Source organism: Phodopus roborovskii, unplaced genomic scaffold (assembly GCF_943737965.1).
Source record: "Phodopus roborovskii unplaced genomic scaffold, PHOROB, whole genome shotgun sequence".
Taxonomy (NCBI): Eukaryota; Metazoa; Chordata; class Mammalia; order Rodentia; family Cricetidae; genus Phodopus; species Phodopus roborovskii.
Genome location: NW_026126603.1, coordinates 6,140,178 through 6,163,170, shown reverse-complemented (window position 1 = coordinate 6,163,170; position 22,993 = coordinate 6,140,178). Strand labels below are relative to the sequence as shown.

At 41.4% G+C, this 22,993-nt stretch overlaps 1 protein-coding gene across 1 annotated transcript in view; it reads right to left on the bottom strand.

Moving 5' to 3' along the window:
* The window catches only part of Hhip (hedgehog interacting protein), a 93,123-nt gene extending 80,032 nt beyond the window's left edge, over positions 1–13,091 (bottom strand). Inside the window, exons 1-3 of the mRNA XM_051205832.1 lie at positions 12,811–13,091; positions 7,113–7,305; positions 803–959 (exon numbers count right to left, since the gene is read on the bottom strand). Coding sequence (XP_051061789.1) covers positions 803–959; positions 7,113–7,305; positions 12,811–13,089 — 629 coding nt within the window. The 5' untranslated portion in view covers positions 13,090–13,091. The remainder of the gene's footprint in view (positions 1–802; positions 960–7,112; positions 7,306–12,810) is intronic.
* Between the last annotated feature and the right edge of the window lie 9,902 nt (positions 13,092–22,993).

The following is a 22,993-nucleotide window of genomic DNA, read 5'->3' as shown; positions in this document are numbered from 1 at the left end:
TAATAGGATTCTTTTTGTTAATTTACATCATTTTTTCAATGGAAAATAACAAGATATCATTTTCTCAGAGAGTAAAAGTGAGGATCAAATGGTTTATTCTGAAATGTCATTAACTCATTATCTCATCTTTCAGTGACTATAATTAAAATTTGCTTTTACTCACAATAATGAGCCTTTATTAGAAGGTATTTAAGGAGAAAGTTCTAAGATCCATTTATATAAAGAAAAACTGATTTGATAATAATAAAAGTGCTGAATGTTTCCATGGTTCCATAAAGCTAACAACAATCATAAAATTCAAGGTGAACACTGTACCCATAAAATTCCCATGAGTCATGGAGAAGCCAAGCTCATAACATAGGATTAGGGGGCTGAGTATTAAGTGCATTTAAGCTATGATTTTAGAGGAGCAAACCACTAAGAAGGAAAAGAAGTTAATTTGAGTGGAGTCTAGGGCTCCTGAGCACAAGTACAGAGAAGTATGTCCTGTTAAGATCACAGATTTATTACCTTTTTCATTAAGATTAAAGAGCACTGAGAGAGGGAGAGGGGTGAGGGGGGATGGAGGGGGAGGGGAAGGATGGAGGGGGAGAGAAGAGAAAGGGAGAGAGGGAGGGGATGGGGAGGAAGAGAGAAAGAAGACGGTAAAGGGAGGGGAAGAGAGGGGAAGGGAAAGAGAGAGGGGCAGGAAGGGGGAGGGGGAGGGGGAGGGAGAGAGGGAGGGGAAGAGAGAGGGAGAGAGGGAGGGAGAGGAAGGGAGGGAGAGGGGGAAGGAGGGAGGAGAGAGTTGAATTATATGGACCTGCTGAGCTCCTCCACTGTCTCATACTCTTCCATCTGGTCCAAGTAGTTAGATGCTGGCCCTCTGACTTGCTTTCTTGGGAAATCTGGAAAGCAGGATCCACCATCTTTTCTTGCATAGTAAAAACAAAACTCATCAGCAGTTGTTTGAAGAAGACCTTTAAATAGACATGGAGAAAGACTCATTAGAACCATGAAGTGTTCTAGCAAAACCAGCTCATTTGGGCATCTGGCTAAAGAAGATTTTTAGAAAACATATAAATATTTACAAGGGGAAACCATATTTCAACAACGAAAGAAAAGGAAAAGCATGGGGATTGGGATTCTCCTTTCTTCTTTAACTACATTTAAGAACTCCAGTAAAAGTGTAATCTCTTATGCTGAGTTCTTTAAAAAGATTTACTTCTCCTTTCATATGATGTGTATGTGTGTTCCTTCATGACATTACATGTACCATATCTGTATCTGAAGCAACCAGATCCCCTGGAACTGGAATTACAGACAGTATTGAGCTGCCAACGTGGGTGCTGGGGACTGAACCTAGATGCTCTCTAAAAGAACAGTGTAGGATCTTTACCAGTGAGCGATTTCTCCAGCCCCTGTGCTCACTACTTGAAAGGCCAGGGTTAATCTCACTGTGTTGACTCTCCTCAAGCTGCCTCACTGATCACGGGTTGTATTTACGAGCTTACCTCATCATTAATTAGTCTAATTTTCCTACAGTACTAAATACTTTCCTTAAAAGAACACGTGACAACTAGAAAAGCGATAATCTATTGTTTGCCAGTTGTCTTAATGGAATGCGTTCATGGAGATAGCAAATATCTCCATATAAAGTGAATGACCCACTGTGTAATCATTAAACAAGGAATTGATACTAAGAGTAAGCCTCTTATTTCAAATACTTTGAAGTCTTTTTTTCTGTACTTTTTTTCTGTAAGGGATAATAATAAAATATATTTAAATGATCTTCTCTCTTCTTAAAAAGAAAAACTGATACACCTCTGAACCAAAACAAAATTACATGGTGGATTTACTGAACAGGTGATAAAATAAAGACAACTTTTCTTCTCTTTCGTGTTAAAAATATTGGTATATGTGCACACATGTGTATGTATATATGTATGTGAATGTGTGTGTGTGTGTGTGTGTGTGTGTGTGTGTGTGAATGTGTGTATGTTCATGTGCCTGTGTGTGAGAACACAGATAAAAGTGTAGAGCTCAGAAGTCAACATCTGGTATTTTCTTCTCTCTCAGTTTTTGAGGCAAGGTCTCTCACTGACTGTGACATTCACTGATTCCATGATACTGGCTGGCCAGTGAGTCCCAAGGAACCTCCTGTTTCAGCCTCCCTGTCACTAGGGTCACGGGCCCACTCCTTTTTCATGGGTTCTGGGGATTGAACTTAGATCCTTATGCTTGTACCACAACCACCTCACTGACGGAACTATTCCCTGAGCCTGCAAAGAGTTTTTGAAAGTACAGATCCCCTTGAATATGAAGCTAAAAGCTTTAGACCAGAGGAAAAATATAGAAAAAAAAAATCAAAATCTGTAGCTTGAAGTAATACGGTCCTGGCTTTATTGTGCTTGTCAGTAAGATCGCTTCTGTATTTGAAGACTTTATCAGGCTCTGGGCAAAGAATATAACTGCTGGAGTAGTTGTCCAGCAACTCAAAGTCCAGGCTTGAACTTAACACCACAAACAAACAAACAAGAAACAAGCAGCACAAACTCCCCTTGATCTGTTTTTATCAGTCAGCTCAGGTGAGAGTGTTTGCTTTCCCAGAAGAAAGGGTGTCTCTCACCTCCTATCTTCACCGTAGTGAAGTTCTGGGTTTTACATAACTAATTGGATTTTTCATTCTGCCTACTAGTCTTGGGAAAAGAGTATAAGGTTGGAGTTTGAAAATTATATAACAAACTCAGGTTTTGCAAGAGTTTCTAAGAACAAGATTTGGAGCTCAGTCAAGTGAGGCTTATCGATGGAGTTTGCAAGACACTCAGAGTTCCTTTGCAGTGAGCTTGACCTGGGTCAGCCCAAACCTCAAAACAAACCAACCATTGGGTGCAAGAGTCCCACATGATACAACACGGGATATATTTTAACTTTACTTTTGGGTGAAATGTATTACCCTTGAATTGCCAACAGAGACTCTTGAAGAGCAGTTTCTGTCAAGAATGTTGGGAAATATCTTAAGTCAGGGAAGAAGGCCAGGAAAAATGTGTGCCAGGAGCTTGTATACACAGAGAAGCCAAGTACTGTGTTTGCCCCCAGGGGGTGTGCAAACCAGGGTACAGGGCACTGTGTGTGCCCTCGGGGGTATGCACACAAGGGTGCAGGGTGTGGTGCACACAGGAGTGTAGCTATGGGATAGGAGGTATAACAGTTAGAGGATCTTCTTTAGGAGTGGCAATGAGGAATTTTACTTCCTTTGAAAATCTGCCAGCATTGGACACAGAAAAGGGAATGTGTCTTGGGGAATTCACTACAAAAGATAACCTTCCTCTCCTCATTTTTAAATGGCTAAGCACCCATGTAAAAAGTAAAAGTGCAAAAGGCAAGCCTATTTGAGAAAAAATAGGAAAAGGAAAGCTCAAGTTTACTTTAACAGCAACTGGCATATCTGCAAACCAGGACCTTCTCAAAGGGAATTAATGAATGGAACTATGACTGCTTTCACTTCTCAGAACATTCATTGTAAGCTGGGGACAAATAGTAGGAAATGAGAACTTATTTTCAAAAAGGATATCTTAACTTCAAGCTAGGATGTAAGATCATAAACTTTGTGTATCTAGATTATTGACTTTTGATCAAACACATACCTTTTGTTTCTAAAAATTCACTTGCGAACCTTTTACTGAAGGCCAAGTCTGGATCACCACACTATAGTCAGGTCTACAAATGCAGAGAATTCTTGCAGATACTGTATTTGTTAAACTCTTGGTTATTTACAAAGTATCAGGTCTTATCCATTTTCCAAGATGGTGAATCCAGCCCTACTGACCCACACAGCACAGAGTGACTGTATGTTCCAGCTTCATTTCTCACTAAGTATTCTAGAGAAGCTATATTTCCCCCTTTGTTTATCCATCATGATACTGAAAAGAGGAAGAATCTGTGAATCCCTGGGAGGAAGGCTTTCGATGTATCCATCCTGTTCCTCTAGCTTGTTCTCCCTGGGACTAATAAGACACATGTGTTAGGTATCTGATGGAGTCAGGTCTGGAGAAACTCAATGGACTCAAACCCTTGACCTTGGCCTCATTAGCCACAGGATTAAACCAATTGAACTAATTGGGTGCAGACCTTTCACACAACTGGAACCTACTACTGGGACATGACTGTCTAGAAGTGATAAAAATCATTACCATAATAGGGACAAAGTATAAAGCAATGACAATGGCTGTCTCTGTGTACCTTTCTTGGGGTGTGTTATACCAGCTTTAATGATCTCAAAGTATCTACTTTGTTCATTCAGGCCAAGGGGAAAGACCCATGAGGGTGAGAGCAGCTGGGGCACTGGAGAAATTTTAGGAGATTCTTTTTCTCACAAAGTTATTAAGCGGGGACCATTTAACAGTCTAGAGTACTGTCAGTTTTATTGCTGTTGAACCTTTCCTAATAAGAAGGACCTGGTTGTTTCTGAATTTAAATTTCTAGAAATGAGCTATCTTTCAGTTTCCAAGAATGTTCTAAAGTGGTCATGCTTTCTTAAAGCCAAGACAATGAAGTGGTTTTCTCATGTTTTGAGCAGTCTAGGACAAGGAAAGAAATTTCTGTAATTGCTTTCTTATGATCCCACTCAGAATTTCCCTTCTTTTTACAAACTACATCCCTTGGGCTCTCTTCATCTCCAAGGTTTTAGTTTGCATAGAGAAAAGAACACTGGTAGGAACAGCAGGAATACCTTGACCATGTTTCCTATGAACCGGAATCTCAGGGTCACTTTCCCTGAGCTTTGAATTTCTGAGAAGAGTAAAGCATAAAATGGACTCAAGGTGAAATGATTACACAGTTGTTCTTGCAATAATTTCTAATGTCCCAGTGTCCCAGCAGTCTAGACATACTAGTGTGCAGGAGGCAAGCCTGATGGGCAGACTCCTGCTTTGCTCATCACATGTTAGGAAAAGGTGGTCTCCCTTCTAGGGCTCTAGTTGGCTAATAAATCAATGAACATAAATGCCAAAGAGTGTGTTATTACAGCTCACTCGGACACAAGTATTTCAAATGACTATCAGTGTGTGACCTAGGAAGGGCTGTCCCTTGAGCTTGTTGCTGACGTCTCCCTGGGTCTTTACACAGCATTCTGACTGCCCTTTCCACCTCAGGAGTGGAGCTTTCATGTGGTTATCTTTCAAGGCAGCCTGGGTGGCCACGAAGAGCACTTGACATCTTGATGCACTTCAGCAGTTTTACATATACACAAACTTTGTAGAAAAATAAATTTGTCATTCGTCACCACATATGCTGATCTGGGAAGTGACGTGTTTGCAGTTCAGGCTCTGAGCTGTTTGCTGGGCTCTTTCAGTTGACCTTGTAGACTTGTTTTGCTATTTTGAATGCTAAAGTGACTTTGAATATATAAAGACCACCATGGAGGAGTCTGTGAATCTAGCATGTTGCATTTGCTGTGAAGTGATACAGAAAATGAAGATGCCAAGTGCCGGGATCACTTTCAGCTAAGGATTATAAAGGCAGAGGTCTGCAGCTATCCTCCCCCGCCCCCAAGCTTCCCAATCTGTTATTGGTCTCTGTGGGCCATTGAGGCTACTGGGAGCTACTCCACTTTGAACTGAAGAATGTGATAAAGGGGAAAAAAACCAGATAGTTTAAGAGAAGTCAGAAACATGGCTACCACTTATAAAAACAATAATATTTTCACATCCAAATGGTTTAGGTACATGGCATGCTACTCACACTACTCACACTACTCACAAAGGGAGCAAGCAATCCTGGAGTGTATATTATTTATGAGAAAGTTCTATTAAATTTTTTGTCTACATTTTTGCAGGCCAAATAAATTCTAAGTTGTATATAGAACTTTCAAAGACTTATCTGAGTCACATCCTATAGTACTTAGGGCATACCTCTTTCTTATATACCATTCAGCTTCATAAAGGCTTCATTGCAGTGATTATTGTCTGAACTTGGACTAACTAAAAATAATCAGTCCTGTTAAATTCTGTTCTTCCTCTGTGTTTGTCCTTCCAATTAAAATGATGACTACACAATTTATGAATGTGTATATGTGTTTGTATCTGTGTGTGTGATGTGTGTGTGTGTGTGTGTGTGTGTGTGTGTGTGTGTGTGTGTGCGCATATGGGTGCATGCATGCATGTAACAGCCAGAGATTGACACTGGGTACCTCAGCCACTCCCCACATCACATCATGGAACCATATAGACACCGATTCTGAAGCAAGCTCCTGGGATCAGTCTGTCTCTGTGATGCTTGCCCTAGGTTAAACATGTTCCTGACTGTGCCCATCTTTTTTTCATGTTTTCATGCTTGTGTGGCAGGTACTGACTGAGCCACCCCTCTCCAGAATGTACTTTTGATGGCCTTGATGGGATCTATATGTTTATTAGAGTCTGAGAAGTGATGGTGACCAGGTGTCTTTGTGACACCTCATTCAGAAGAGCTTCCGCAGCCATCCTGCCAACTTCTCTTTATGTTATACAGGATTGGTTACAGCAGCTCAGTTCTCTCGGGCCTCAGGTTTTCTCCTCTGCCCAGAGGACAGGGCTTCACTGTTCTATCCATTTCATGGTATTTCTAAGGTGATAGTTATTCATTTTATGTGAAAATGCTTGGTTAGATGTTACTTTTGGGAACTTTCAGTCACACATTATCTAAAGAAATATCTTAAAAACCACTGGGACATCTTTTTATCTCATATCTGAGGCTGGTGGACCAAAAAAAAAAAAAAAAAAAAAAAAAAAGGTTCTAATAAGAAACATCTATGGTGCTGGAGAATAATTCAGAGGGAGAAAAATAAGAGGACATTTTAGTGATAATAATCCAGCACATATAAAGTTATACTGATAATCCAATGTGCAAAAAGTTTATAACTTGTATTAGTATCTTAACAAGAAGCATAAGCTTTTACAACAAAGTTAGTGTTTTATTTGTCAGCTGAAACTGTAGTTCTCTCTTCTACAGCAATAAAATGCAAGCCTTTGGAAAAGTTAACTACTAAGTAAAATAGAAAGGTTAAACACAATTTACAACTCCTATAAACAAGCCTCTGAGAATCACTATCTTATAAGGATGCTGCCAATGATGTAATCTATGCATTTTTCTTTTACCTGGAATATGGCCCCGGCAAGTGTAAAAGAACTCTTTGCAGTAGTCCTTGCAGAGCAGTGGAAGTACTAGGTCTCCATCCAGGACTTCTCTCTCAGGTGAACAGAACAGGCTCTGCGAGTGTGGTGAGCAAGGAGCGCATTTGATCTCTTCAAGTAATTTGCCACATTCTGTGTTATTGGTGGAAGAAAAGATCTGAAAACCACAGATCAGAAACACATCTTGTTAGTCATGAGAAAAATGAGCTTCGTCAGGTTTTCTTCCCCGTTTTCAATCATGTAAGTAGAAAAGTCTAATTCAAAAAAAAAAAAAAAAAAAAAAAAAAAAAAAAAAAGAAAGAAAGAAAGACTATGTTGCAATATAGAGTCTTTCAAAAGAACACATGTTATCTTTGAGGCCAGGGTGGGAAGACAAAGGTCAGAAAGGAACACACAGAAGCACTTGTTGCCTTTGCAAATTCAAGTGTGTGAATCTGTCCTTCTGCTGTTAAAATGAGATGTTTATAGATTCACTTACTCTGCCCCAGAGCATATATTAAATCATATTTACCGTAAAAGTTCTACAGTTTTATCCAACTGTGTCCATAGTGTAACTTGAAGACATGGCTTATTTGTGTCATGGGTAAAAAACCCATTTAATTCCTAAAACCCCTAACATGGTTTCAAAACTGCACTTAAATAGCATTTTGGTAAATTTTCACTTGTTCCCAATGTGCAACCGTTACACCAGGCAAGTTTCTACACTGCCTATAAAATTACCCCAAACTAAACCAAATGGGCTTAAGACCCATTTTTAATATTCATTATATCTTAGCCAGTAAAAACCTTCTAGCTACTTCCTTAGGTTTTTTATATGCATGAATAAACACAAAGTTTAATAAAAGTGCTTTTGTGTAGTGGGTAGTGAATTTTAATGAAAAAGAATATTTTTTAAAATTATTCTTACAATGATATGTCCTTTGTTTCAGTAAGATTAATTCTGTAGGGCTTACTGGTTCCCTGAAATTAATAACTTATAGGTAGAATGTATCTTAGCATCAGTATTCAGTTAGAAACCTGACTTGAGGAACTCTTTCAATAAGTATGGGGGACATTGTCAGCCTGATACCTTGGAAATAAAATTCATGCTATCTAAATCAATCTCTTATTCCCCCTCCCACATACATTACAAAATGCTACAACATGTATGAAATTTATCCTGTTTGTCTACTTAAGTATTTTTCTGGAATAATGCATTAAAATGAAAAGTTTGAAACTTTAGGAAGTTGTTCATTTCTCTAAAAGAAGTATTTCTTTTAAACGTTGAGCTAATTTGAGTAAATAACATAGCCTCTGTTTTTCTGGATTTTGATATCACAGGGTCATAAAAACCCTATATCTAGAGGCCAGAGTAACCTAAAATCAAGTTGCATAGATCATTCAACAGTCTAAAGAGGCTGCTCTGGTCCAGAAAGAAGGATTTGTATATTGTAACTACTTAGAGTATTAAAAAGTTATTAATCATACTTCCATTTACATTTTAATTTTTATCAGTTTGTTTAAGTGACAACTGCATAAATGGTCCAAGTTTTGTAAAAGAAAACATAGACCAGACATTTAGGATTTGCATTCCAAGAATGTGTTCAATGTCTTTTATTGTCCAGCCTGGAGACCTCACCAGATCTATTCAATATGAATAGTGTTCTGCTTGGTTCTGTTTATTTCACATATAGCAATCCTCCAAGAACTAAACAACTGCAGGGACCGGAAGCCAACTCTTCTGCTGCCTGAAAACTGGGCTGTAATTACCTTTGCTTTTATGGAGACTATTTGTGCTTCTTCTTTTTCTTCTTCTTCTTTTTTTTTTTTTTTTTTTTTTTTTAAATAGCTGACACAGAATGATCCCATGTTCTCTCCCAGCTGCTCTTCAGGAAGAGCTTGCTTTTAGTGCCTAAAGAATTCTGTCTTTTACAATTTTTGGAATGTGTCCTGCCCACAAGATCCCCCATCAAAAGTTTCACAAATAGGATTCAATAAATTATCTGAAATCAAGTAGAATATTATTCTTGTAAAGGTTTGACGCTGTTCCGGCCCAGCAGGATGGGAACATTTTACTCTGTGTGAGGTCTACAATATAAACACCTATTTGAAGATAGATGGAGCCATCATTCTGGGTTTGGTTTCAATGAACCAATAGTCTTACTGAAGTCAATTAAACTGGCTCAGCCCAAGCAACAACATTGGTTTAGGCAGATGAGTACCAGTGTGTGCATGTGTTGGGGTGAGGATACCTCCGTCTTTTCTTTCTTTCTCCTCTCCAACATGTCTATGTCAGGCACACAGGTCTTTAATTTAATGCCTCCTGTTTCAATTTTTAAAAGCCAAATACAAAGTCATCAAGTTATAATGGCTTAGCCAAATATACTTTGGAAACTGCGTAAAATCTTGCAAACATGATCACAGCCAGCCTAGGAAGGACTGAAGCTGTGGCTGACTAGTCTGTAACATTTGGCAGCTTGTCCTTTAATCTTCAGCTACGTGAAAGTGAAAGGTAACTGCTGGCATATAGAAGAAAGTCCACAGCCACAGCTTATCAACGGAGAAATCCGTGGCAGAGACCCCTATATTTCCCTTTATTTATCACATAAGTAAATAAAGAGGCTAAAGAGGCACCCACATGGATTCCATGAAGGGCTAAAGTAGAAAATACATGACAGTATATGGCCTTAAGATCACTTGGTCCACAGAAAAGCTATTTCTGAAAAATCATATGCCTACAAGACTGTTCAGCTGGAGGGCAGAACACACGCGCTCTGGACTATAGTGCTGGGTTATGTCATTAAAGAGTTCAGTTTCAATTTTAGGCTAATATGTAAATAGATCATTGTACTAAGGCAGCTGTTAAAGGGACCCCAGGATGAGTTATTTGTTTAGTTGGATGTGTTCAACAATAGCCTTTGTCTCTGCAAGAGCCAGAGCAAACAAATGATTGTAAAAGGGCACACTTGAAAACAATTACTTTTCACCCATTCCTTGACAGCTTTGGCTGTGAAACCACCAAGGCAGAGAGAGAGAGAGAGAGAGAGGGGCTGTGTCTCTGTGACTCAGTTTTAGAAATGGTGTATTTTGGTAAGTTGTAGATTAAATTTGGCTAATGAGAATTAGATCCTTTTAGCATGCTATATTTGGGATCTGCAGCAATTTTTCTAAGACAACACAATCTACTAAATTTTGGCATCACTTATATCTCATTAGAGTAAAAAAAAAAACACTTTATTAAAACCTACAAGGAACTCAGACATAAGAACAAAGTATGGAGTCTAAGGAACTGAATTAAATTTTCATTCACTAAAGAAAGTTCGTTAACTTAGTAACTGGATTGAACTGCTTAGCTGCACATGCTTAGTCTTCTGACTTTTCTTACCACAGTTTGTCTTTGAAATCTCTTCCGGATGAAGAGCTATTATAGTACTTTTCTTGAAAAGTTGCAGAAAATGCAAAAATCTATTCTGAGTGTTTTTTTTTTTTAACAACAACAACAACAACAGGCTGTTTTGAATAGCCAACATTTCTCTTGCATACACATTTGTGAAATAATACCCTAACATATGTTATAACCTAGGAAGACTTCTAGGGAAAAGGGAAATACTTATGTTTATTATAAAAATAACATGTTTTTAAAACTATTAAAATTTGAGAACATAGGTGAAGAATTCTTGAGCATGGCTATTACATGTCTCTTGCCTTGAACACTTTGGGTATTGTTTGCTTGTAAACCACTAGCAATAGATCAGCAGAGCCTGTGGAACTCAACTTGATTCACACACACATTTTCCAAAGGAATCAACATTTGTTGGAGATTGGAACCAAGTGCTTAGACAGGAACATACATGACTAACATGGCAGACCTTTCCTAAGTAACTGTTTTCTTTAAATTATATTTTCTAATGAAGCTTCTCTTAAGGGTTATAAACTCCTTGAGTCTGCCCCCTTGTCCCTTCTCCCCACTATAGTTAGTTAAGAACAAAATTTGCATTCCACATGTTTCTAGAAGAGGTCAGTATTGCAGGGGTTTCTGCATCCTCAGTATATTCACAGCATATACTACACACAGGGACACTTCATAGTGAGTAAATATTTCTACACCTTTCTCTGAGTTTCCCCTTGGGGATGGGGGTGGGGACTCCTGGTGAAGCCTTTAAGATGCTCTGACTGAGCTGTTTCTGTAGCTTCATTCAATTAGGAGGCTGGGGCTTAATGACATTGTTGTGAATAAAACGCCAGAATATCTGTTCCCCGCATCTCAGACTACTGCTGCATATGGTAAGAATAAAGAGAGAGCTGCAGCTGAAACCCGCAGCAAGACAGCTCTCACTCATCTGGGAATAGAAGGAGTTGGACAAACGCTCCCTCAAAAGGCATGGACATTTGGACAGAGCTGGGGACTGAGAGAGAATGATGTTCTCCAGTTTCACCCATTAGTGAACCAACTAACAAATACAATGGTGGTGTTGTTATTCTTTGGCCATAAGCAACAGGACGCTGTGTGTGGGCAGCAGTTTAGTGGGGAGGAGGATACGTCGACCCCTTTTTGTCCTATTGATTTTTTTCCTATTTGCATGACTTGAGCAAATTAAATGATGCAATATGGCTTTTTGTTACAAAACAAAGTGAGAGGTACCACCCAGACACATATGTTGATTCGCAGGAGCTGTTTACATGATAATAGGGTGAAATCTACCGTGAACTGAGCATAAAAATTAGATTCAGCCTGGGCATTTTTTAATTTTTTTTTTTTTTTAATGCCTGGGCCAGCAAGAGGAGCACAGTTTTCCGAGTGTCTCAGACCTTGACAACTGCAGGGTTGTAACAGAGGAATTCTTAATTAAACTTAAAACGGGCAAAGATGGGGGAGCAGGGACACCTGATTGTCTGCCCCCCTGAAGTGATTGTTAATGACAGGATCTCACAGAAGGCACACAGCACTGCATCCCCTGAAGGAAATCTCATGCAGAATCAAGACCAACGATGGCTTGCACTAGGCAGACACTTCTTGGCTAAACTAATCAAGGCATGAGAAGTGCATGTGTCATCGCTCATAAAAATGAGTTTCTAGACAAGATCCTCCTAGACAACACTGCAGCAGCGGAAATCAGGATTTATAAAGTTACAAGACCGAAAAACCACTCAATAGGCGTCTCCAGCAAGATCTCTTGAGTTCTTATGGTACCAGGAGTTCCCTTTCTCTGGTTTAACCATTGTCATGCAAGCTAGACCCTTTAGCCTGGGTGTGTGATATAAAACAACAGTGCCCAGATAGCCTTTAGAGTCCAATCCGTTCACTAGTTAGAGCACGTGGAGAAAACAGAACAAATCTTTGCTACCCCAGAAAAATAAACCGGAAACCACAGCCACCCTAATTTACAGTTCCACCTCATCAAGTGCTTGATTCCATCCAAAATATACTGTTAATCCCATTCTCTTAAAATATTCACCCAGCTCAGGACTTGGGTACCACAGAAATGTCTCTCTAGAGATAGGCAAGTTTGACTAGCATCCCCGCCACGGACTCTAGGGAGGTAGAGCTATCTGCACACTACTGAGGAACACACACCCAACACACCTAACTAACCACCTTAGAAAAGTTATAGGAACTATCGGAATGAGTTTGCCCTTTCTTGCAGCTACCAGCATCTAGCAAGACACATCTGCGAGTGCCTACCTTGTTCTCCAGACGCCCCAAACCAGGGCTGTCACTCTGCAGGCAGCAGGATACTCGGGGGTAGAAGCCACCACACAGGATCTCTCCTCCACTCAGCAGTTCCAGCTGGGACATCATCCGCCTGTCTCTCCTTTTCAGGCGCTTAGGGGGATTCCCATTCAGGCACCTTCTCCTTCTTGCTCCGCTCCCTTCGCTCCTTTCCCCAAACTTGGCATCTCCTTCAAAGAATCCCAGAGCCACGGCTAGCAGTAGCAGCTTAAACGAGAGCATCTTCAGCATAGTCTATCCAGAGCAGCAGTGGCAGGACGCGGGAGGATGTGGGGGGAAAAGGCCACTGCCCAGCAGGGGCACTAGGGCGCAGCTCCAGGAGAGTGCTGCGGGGCGGCGGGACGCTCCTGGGGCAGAGGGAGGTGGCGGGGAGAAAGATGTAGAGCTAGGCAGCTTTGCCTTAGGGCAGCGGGAGCAGTGAGATAAAGTGCAGATGACACTGTCCGCTGCCTTGCCAGCGTCAGTTGGGTTAGGGGCTTTCCGCAGTGGCTGGGAAGTGGGAGGAGAAGGAGTTGGAAGAGGGGGAGGAAGGATAGGAGACGACAGTCATGGAACTTCGCTTGTCCGCTCAATGGGAGTTGTTTAGGTGAGACCGTAGCACGAACTGAAAGGGCTGCGGCTGTGGCGGGCCTGGTGGAGGCAGGGCCGGTGCTGGGCTCCCGAGGATGCTGAGGTCTCCTCTGCCGGTGGCTGCTGCTTCTCACACAGCCTCTCATGTTTCGCTCCCTCTTTTCTTCTTCTTTTTAACTAGCGCGCGGGGAGGTGCTGCCACCGCGCGCCCCTTGACGTCACCGCTGCTCGCGCACCCCCGCCCGGGGTGGGAGGAGGGGAGGGGGCAGTCAGCCGGGAGCTAGCGCTTGCGGGGACCCAGGGTGGCCTCGGGCTGCTGTGGGGCGGGACGGGGGAGGGGGGAGAGGGAGGGAGGACAGGGGACGGGGGAGGGGGCGGAGAAGCCCTTGGAGCCAGCCTCTGAGGCTTGGAACTCTGAGCGCCACCGTGCTGGGGTGGGGGTGGCCTGGCCGCTATGCCCAGTTTGGGCGGAAAGTGCCTGGGGAACATTGCTGCTACTCAAGGCGACTGGGCTGACTGGGCTGAGGCTCCCAGACCATGTGAGTAAGAAGGGACCACTCGAGGTGAGAAGGGAGGGATTTTTCCCTGGCTTCGCCCACGCTGATCTGGGTCTGGTTACCTAGCCCGGGAAGGGATGGACTCCATAGGTTGGAGCCAGATGCTGTGACTTGTCCATGCCTTTCCCTCTCAGGCAGGCAGGACAGCCGCCTCTGGTCCTCAGTGACTCTCGAGATTTAAAGGCAAGAGGGGAACCCAGATGCTGTAGTTTTTTGTGTAGGCAGAGGGAGGCCACCAGTGGGCCCTTGCTGAAGTTCCTGGAGCTGCTGTAGGGCCACTGAGGCACGTGCATATGGTAGGGTTGGGTATCCCAGAGCAGGCTAAACCTGAGTTCTTCTCCAGGCAGATGCGGGATGTGTTTCAGATTTAGGCAAGCCAGCCTTGACCTGTAACTCCAGACTAAATCGTCTGGGAGACACTGGTAGCTCTGTGTGTATTTATAAAGTACATGCAGGTGTGTACGTGAGCACACCCGTGAGCTCGCACACACACTTGTGTGAGCACAGCGCGCATGTGTACAAACTTTTCTGGTGTCCATATACAGAGGAGGAAAAATTTAGTTTCCGATGTGAGATGCGGAAGCACAAGCCCTGCATGGCTCCATACTCATGAATAAAATCACCTTTCCCCTAACTGCACACGTTCTACCTAGAGTGTTCTAGAAAGATTTCCACATTATCAAGAGCTATGATTTCATGTTTACTGGAGCCCCCCAAGTTGGCACTGGGACAAGTCTCCCAGGAGCTGTACACGAAATGTGCTTTTTGTCTATTTGGGTACTAAACAGGGAAGCTGATTTCCTGGTGGATGTCTTTTGATGAAGAGATAAGGCTGTTTTTCCCATTTTGGCAATAGAGGAATATTCACCATATTTGGACAGATTTCACCAGCTTCTATGAAAGTTGGTGGTGGCTGGGCTTGTAACTGACTGCTTTGCAAGTGGTATCAGTGGCTAGGTGAGCCATGTCCCTTTCAATGCCTGGATTCTGAGTTACAGTTTATGTGTGAAGTTAGAGATTTTAAGCAGCAGAAGTGACCTGCTTGAATAAACTTAAAGCCCACGAACACATTTGGCCTAGCTCTCAAATAAAGTAAATGCCCTGGAAGCAAACTTAACCCTTCTTCCAGACACCATCATGCATTAGTGTGTACACTACTCTAGTTCCCTCTTGGCTTATATAACATTTTGCATTCTCAGAAGTCTCTTACTATAAAATAAATACCACTAGGGATTTTTAAGACTTTAAAAGTTCTTACTTCAGTACTTCTTGAGATAAGTTCTATCACTATCAAGTCACTGGCATAACTCCATGCAATTCACATCCCAATACCCCATCAAGAATGTGTTTAAGGCTTTATTGCTAAATTTTAGTTTAATGTCTCTTCCTAAAATGAAGATCCTTCTAAAATCATATCTCAGTCATTGAGGTTCCCACTCATGAACGATAAATTGATGTTAATGGTATTGGGGCAGGCCTTCCTGTGCTATGTATTCTCAAAGTAAGGCCACCTACAGTAAATTGCACAAAATGATGCTTTTGCTATAAGCTATGATCCTAAATGTCAAGATGCCAAACATTTATAAATGGTCAAAAGGAAACAAATGCATTTTTTGGGACAAAGTCTCATGTATCTGAGGCTGGCCAAGTTCTTTAAGGATGACCCTTAACTACTTATCCTTCTGCATCTACCTTCTTAGTGTTGGGATTACAAACAAGGACCATCATGCCTACTTGAGGCAGTACTCAGAATAAAACTCCAGGACTTCCAGAGACCTAGGATAGAACCAAACATGACTGACCAAAACAAACACATTGAAATGATTCTAAAGATGTTCTGGTATATTCACAGATTGATGCCTTAGTTGTCTTCAGAGAGGCCACCTCCAGCACACGACGGGAGCAGATGCTGAGACTACAGCTGAACATCAGGAAGAAAGAGAGAGAGCCCAGTTTGGAGGTCTCCACTGGGACCCTCCGCTTGGAGTTCAGGAACCCTGCAGAAGAGGGAGAGGAGGGACTGTAGGAGCCAGGGGATGGAATCAGTTAACAGTGCTTATGGGGCTCAAAGACCCTGAAGCAGAAATGGTGTAGTTTGCATGGGGCTGTGCTAGGTCATCTGCATATATGTCATGGTTGTTGGCTTGGTGCTTTGGGGGAACTCCTGACAGTGGGAATGGGGGTGTCTCTGACTCGTTTGCCTCCTCTTGGGACTCTTTTCCTCCTACAGGTTTGCCTTGCCCAGCCTTGATATGAGGGTTTATGTTTGGTTTTATTGTATCTAGCTATGCTCTGTTCAGTTGATGTCCTGGAGAGGCCTTTTTTTTCTTTTTTTTGAGATGGGGTGTGGGAGTGAATCTGGGGAAGATGAGAGGGGGAAACTGGAGTAGAAGCTGTGGTCAGAATGTATTGTGTGGGTGAAAAAAATCATGCACACAAAACAAAGACCCTAGCAACTGAGTTACATCCCTTCCCTTGTTCTGTGTTGACACATGCAACAGCAACTGATCCATGCAAGATTCATTATGAAAGGCAAGTGACCAAGTCCCTTTAGGACACTGAACTTATTCCTTGTGTGACTGATATGATTTCTTTCTTTTTTGCCAAGAGGAGGGTGTTGTTTTTGTTGTTGTTTTTCAAGACAGGGTTTCTCTGTGTAGCCCTAGCTGTCCTGGAACTAGCTCTGTAGACCAGGCTGGACACGCACTCACCGAGTCTGCCTGCCTCTGCCTCCTGAGTGCTGGGATTGCAGGTGTGTGCCACCACTGCTGGGCATGATACAATCTAAATAGTAACTGACTTGTGTTTCACAGGTGGACTAACTTCTGATTTATTTTTTTCCCAGAAGGCAAATTAAAAACGTTACCCACAGCAGATCAACCATCTAATGTGCCTGGTTGTTTTCACTCTTTGTTCTTTTAGGGGTTCTCCATCATTGAGGCTTATTAGTTCTTATGAATGCCTGACCTTAGTCTGGCATGTTTCTGGACAGCTTTTCTTAATTTAAATTATTGAGACCACCTTTTGCCTCTGGGATTTTACCTTTCCCTATTTCTGTATTCCTTTCTTTACTTCTCACTCTGTGGACTTGCTGAGTAGCTGGGTGGCTGGGTGGCTGGGTGGCTAGGTGGCTGGGTGGCTGGCTCCTCAAGTCCCCTTTCCTCCTTCTCTCCACGCTGGACCCCTTTTTTTCACCAGTTTTCTCCTCTTATTTATTCTCCCTGCCTGCCAGCCCTGCCTATCCTTTGTCCTGCCTTGTTATTAACTATTCAGCTCTTAATTAGACCAACCAGGTATTTTAGACAGGCAAAGCAACAAAGATTCACAGAGTTAAACAAATCCAACATAAAGGAATGCAACACATGTTTGCACCATTAAACAAATGTTCCATAGCATAAATGAATGCAACACATCTTAAAATAATATTCCACACCAATCTAATTTCTTAGGAATCAAGGATCAACACTAGGGTATTTCCTAAGATGAAAGCCTCACTGGGGATACAACATGGAAGGAGAGCCATTTACACACCTGGACAGAGCCAGAAGGGGTCTTTTCAGCCATTACACCTTATTTAAGAAGTGTGCACATGCTGCATTCATTTTCATCCATGCATTGTTAGTAACCATCAGAAACTTTATCATGTGTGAATGAGCTATAAGCACCACATCTGGGAATTAGAGATTTCTCTTTATGATTACCCCAGCTGAGTATAATTTGGTTTTATATGTGTTACTATGATAAACTGTCAATAAATGTTACCCACTGGTCATCTTACTTGACTTGCTGCTGTTTTTTTTTTTTTTTTGTTTTTTTTTTTTTTTTTTTGTTGTTTGTTTGGTTGGTTTTTTGAGACAGGGTTTCTCTGTTTTGCTTTGGAACCTGTCCTGGAACTAGCTCTGTATCAGGCTGGTCTCGAACCCACAGAGATCTCCCACCCCCCCCCCCAGCATTAGGATTAAAGGCATGGGTTTGAATTGATGCTTTTTGAAGATTTCAAATAAATTAAAAGATATTTTCAAATTAAATGACAGACTACATACAGTGTGACTCCTCAGAGAGAGATCACATATAACTTAACAATTATGGACTGGTTATAGACCAGATGTAGTGACTGGCTCAATGGCAGGGTGGCCAGCTGGATTTATCTCTAGTTACTCTTTCTTTTTAAAGTTAGTACCTGGGCCAGCAAGATGGTTTAGTAGATGAAGACTCTTGTCCCAAGCCTGGTAAGTTGAGCTTGATTCCTGAGACCTTAATGACGTTCACACATACACCACAGCATTACTTGGAAAGTATGTGAGTGCACACCCGAACACACACACACACACACACACACACACACACACACTCACGCACGCACGCACACACCATACACTCCCCCCACACCATACCACACAGACACCCCCCACTTATACACACACACTCACACTCACACTCACACAGGCACATACAAACATCCCCCCCCACACCCACACACCACACCACACACATACTACACCACACAGACATCCCCCCACACACACAGACATATAGACACACACACACACACACACACACCAAAAATGTTTACATCAGTACCTGTGTGCCAAACTCTGCTCTAGGCACTGGAGACATAGATGTTTAAAACTCTCCTAGAACTTTCTTCAGTGGGGGAAATAGATAACAGCTGGGAAGATTGTGTCAGATGTCCTTGAGTGCCAGAAAGAAAAGAGATCATGGGAGGAAGGTACAGGCCTTGAGAGGGATGACCATTTTGAAGATTAGAGCAATGAGCCATGTACACACAGAGCATAAGGAACAGGAAAGAAAACTGAATGAAGTAGGCAAGCTTGGAATGTCCAAGGATTAACAAAGAGCCTTGGCTTGACGTTTCTACTCTTAATCAGATGCCTTTCCGATGGTAGACAAGCACTCCACTACTGAACTATATGTAAGCCCTGCTCCAGCCAGCTGTCTTTTCAGAAATAAACTTCTAGGTGCTTTCACAGAATAAATTAAAAATATGGAATTGAGTAAATGAATATCAGAGAACTGGAAAGCATAGAGGATATTGAAGTAAAGCAAATCTTGCCGGAATGCATAGTGATGGGAAGCAAGAGAGAGTTGTGAGTTATGGACGCAGAACCTGTCCTCTAGTCAGTGCTGACTCCTTCAAGGAGGTGAAATGGATTATGGCAACAGTGACAGAAGGCTGGAGACTAGACATTTATCCTTGGCCAGAAGAAGGTCCTCTATAACCAGCACCACAGATTGGGATATTAAAACAATAGAAATTTACTGTCTCTCAGTTCAGGAACTAGATATCCCTTATTAATCTGATGTTCAGGACTGGCTCCTTTTAACTGCCTGGACTTTTGTCTAGCTTCCGGTAACTTCCATCATTCCTTTTCCTGGTTACAGGTAGTGAACTTGCTGTGTCTTGCTTGTAGATGAGTTTTGTTTATATTCAAATTTGTTCATCTTACCCAACCATTAGCTATGTTAGTGTCCATTCTAATAACCATATATTAATCATCTGCAAAGACACTATTTCCAAGTAGGTGAATTTCACAGATACTGACAGGACTTCAGAGTCCTTTGGAGGTTAGTCTTCTCTTCCTTCCTTCCTTCCTTCCCTCCTTCCTTCCTTCCTCCCTTCCTTCCTTCCTCCCTCCCTCCCTTTGTCTCTCTTTCTTGTATATTTTAGTTATTAATCTAGTATAAGATGTATGGTTGATAAATAAATTGATGAGCAGACAATGGAAACATATTAATACAATGGAATATTACTGAACTGTTATGAAAAATGAAATCATGAAATTTGCAGGTAAACTGATGGGGCTGTAACCCAGATCCAGAAGGACAAATGTTGCACATTTTACATTTACTTTTATCTGTACATATTAGTTTTGATCTTCAGATATATGTGTTTCATTTGAAGTACCACAGAGGTCAGGAAATTATTAAAGGGTCATTGTGTTGGAACCTTCAAGGGAAGAAAGAAAAGTCACTGGTATAAAGGGTTAAGGGAATAATAGAATTGGAAAGGTTAAAGTGGGGTAGGGGGTAAGGAGGCAGGATTAGAGGGAATACAGGGAGGGATAGACAATGCTAGTCATTTGGAAACCTACTATGGTTGAAGCTCCCTAAAATATATGCATAACAGCAATACAAAGAGTTAAAATAAAGTTGACCTTTAACGTGGTAACCATGCCCCTATCGTATACTATAGGGTAACAAGCAAAGAGCCCAAATGTCAGGCATGTGTTGCATCTTCTATAGTTAATGACCAGTAAGATCTCCAAAATGTTACTGTAAGACCCATTTGCTGAAGACACCATACACTTGTATCATAGAACATGGTAGTCACGTGGAAGCTTCATTCCCTACTGGCTAGCTTTCCTATGTGGGAAATTGCTATTTACACCACTGGAGGAGAAAACCAAGCATCATTCACTCAGATGTAAACCCTGAGAGCTACAATAATGATTGACACAGCAAGACATGCACATTGGTACAACAGTGACACTAACATTGTGGGAGTAAGAAGACACTTTCTGATTGGACTTTAAGTCCCAATGCACAAGTTAAAATCCATACCTGGCACCATCATCAGGGTAAGAATCTGTGGCTAGACAGGTTACATAGGCCCTACAGGAGAACCTGCTACCATAATTCTGCGAAGGGTACATACTGTTAGACAGACTCCTAATGACTTATTGTTATACCTATATATTGATGCATATCTTAATTCTTCTCAGAGAAGCTTGTGTTTGCAGTAAATGTTGAATAACAGGGGCTCACACTTGGCAAAGGTGCAAGAATGAGGAATGTCCATCCTCGTCTATATCACACTCCCTCCTTCCAAGGCTCAGGGATCACTGTAAACATATGGGAGGAAAGATGGCAAGAGTGGTGAGAGGTGGTAAATGGTTACAAGGGAACAGTGTTTCCCAGACACATATGGGTGTTTGTACATATGCTCTCCCAGCAGTTGTGACAACACATATGAAACCTGCTGAAGACCAAGCCAGACATAATCCCAGCATGGACAGGAGAGGTGGGCAGGAAGTCCCATCCCTAGCTACCTAGCTAAGGAACTATTGGCAAGAGATATAGCTGGGCCTACAGACTACAGCTAGGATATCTGAATCTTCTTCGAATCCCCCAAGACAGCGCCCCTTACCAGCAGGAAGTAGTTTGGAAAGAACGACGCCCAAATTCCCAAATATTGTGTATAAATGTTTGTTTTCATTTAATTGGACTTTGTTATATAAAATTAAATAAAAAATACTCTATATGCATAAAAAAAGAGATATAGCTGGGAGAAAGAGAGAGAGAGAGAGACAGACAGAGAGAGATTTTTTAAAGTTGGCCATCCTACAATAGAAGGTCAAACACCCAAGGATATATGGACAGCATACACAGGATTTGGTGGATTTAAAAAGGGGGGCACAAATTTGGGAGAGTAGGAAATGAGGGTGAATATGGGAGGAGCTGGGGAGAGGATGAATTGTATGAACTCTCAGAAAGACAATAAAAATGAAGAAAAAAATCCTTTGGGAGAAACAATTCCTTGCATAACACAAGATACAGTCAAAAGTGTATGATGAAGACAGAACTCAGAGGAGACGGCTTGTCTTATGCCTCTTCCTTTGGCCTCTGGCTTTTTAGAAAAATTTGTATAATTTAGCCATTATTACTGCTTTGGACACATCCAATGATTTTGAAATAAAAGGATTTCTTTTCCATTTCATTCAAAATATGTTCTAACTTCCCCTCCGTGCCCCAGCCACTTCCCAAGCTCTTTGAAACAGAAGTTATTAAAAACTGTCTGATTTAATTTCCAAATACTTAGGGGTTTTTTTGAAGACTTTTTTTGTTGTTGGTTCTAACTTGATCTCATTGCAGCCAGAGCATATTCAAGACAAATTTAATTTGCAAATATTTGAGCCTTGGCAAGCATTCGGTGACACCAGAAGAGAACACGTATTCTGTTGTGGAGATAAGGCCAGTTTGTTAGATGGTGTTTAAATATTCTCTTTCTTATTGATCTTCTCTGTCTCATCAATTCTTTCTGGAGTCACACATCTAGAGTAAGGAGTTCCCTGCTCCCTTTCTCAGATTATACAAACTTTTGTATTGTTTGGAGTTCTATGCTTACATAAAGGTTTATGTTTACCTCTTGATTGGACACTTTGGCCATTATGAAAGTGATCAGAATTCCTTCATCCATGGTCGGAATTGCTTTTGTTTACCATTAACATGAAGCATCTTCTTCATTCCTTTTCTTTTAACCTATTTTGTTTACTTATTTAAAACTTTCTGCAAGCCATGTAGCCTTGTGTTTTGAGTATTTTCCCCTACAACTCTTGGTTAAGATGGCTAGAGCCTTATGTTTAAAGTGACCTCTGAGACAGTGCACTCAGAAACCCTCATTCCCACTATTTGATTCCAATTTGTCTTATCTACTTGCTTCTCTTTTTCATACTTTGGGTTATTAAATATTTTTATTATGCTAATTTGTCTGTTACTTGTTTATTTTTTCCCTTTACTTTTCTTAGTGGCTATTTTAGGGTTTAACTTATCACATGTGTCTTCAGTTGCTATGACACCACTTTATTAAGAAAACCTTAAAATGACAAACATATGCTCTTTGTGTCTGAAGGGTTGTGTTTCAAAACTCTTGCAGATACCAGAATTGTGCATGCCTAAATCCACTTTATAAAATGGTACATTGTTGGCATATGGCCTGTGCATATTGTCCCGAGTACTTCTAGACACCTGTAGACTGCTTTCATAGCTCTAACTGTAAGGTCTGTTTGGGTAGTTGCCACCCTGTGTTGTTTAGGGAATGAGAACACATTCAATACAGATGTAACTACTTGGTTGAGTCTTCAGACGCAGAACCCATGAACTCAGAGCCCATGGATTCCAAAGTCAGTTCTCCCACTGCCACTAACCTCTTTGCGCATGCGTCATACAATATAAGACGTGGTTTTCTTTGGATAGATATTTATCTTTCA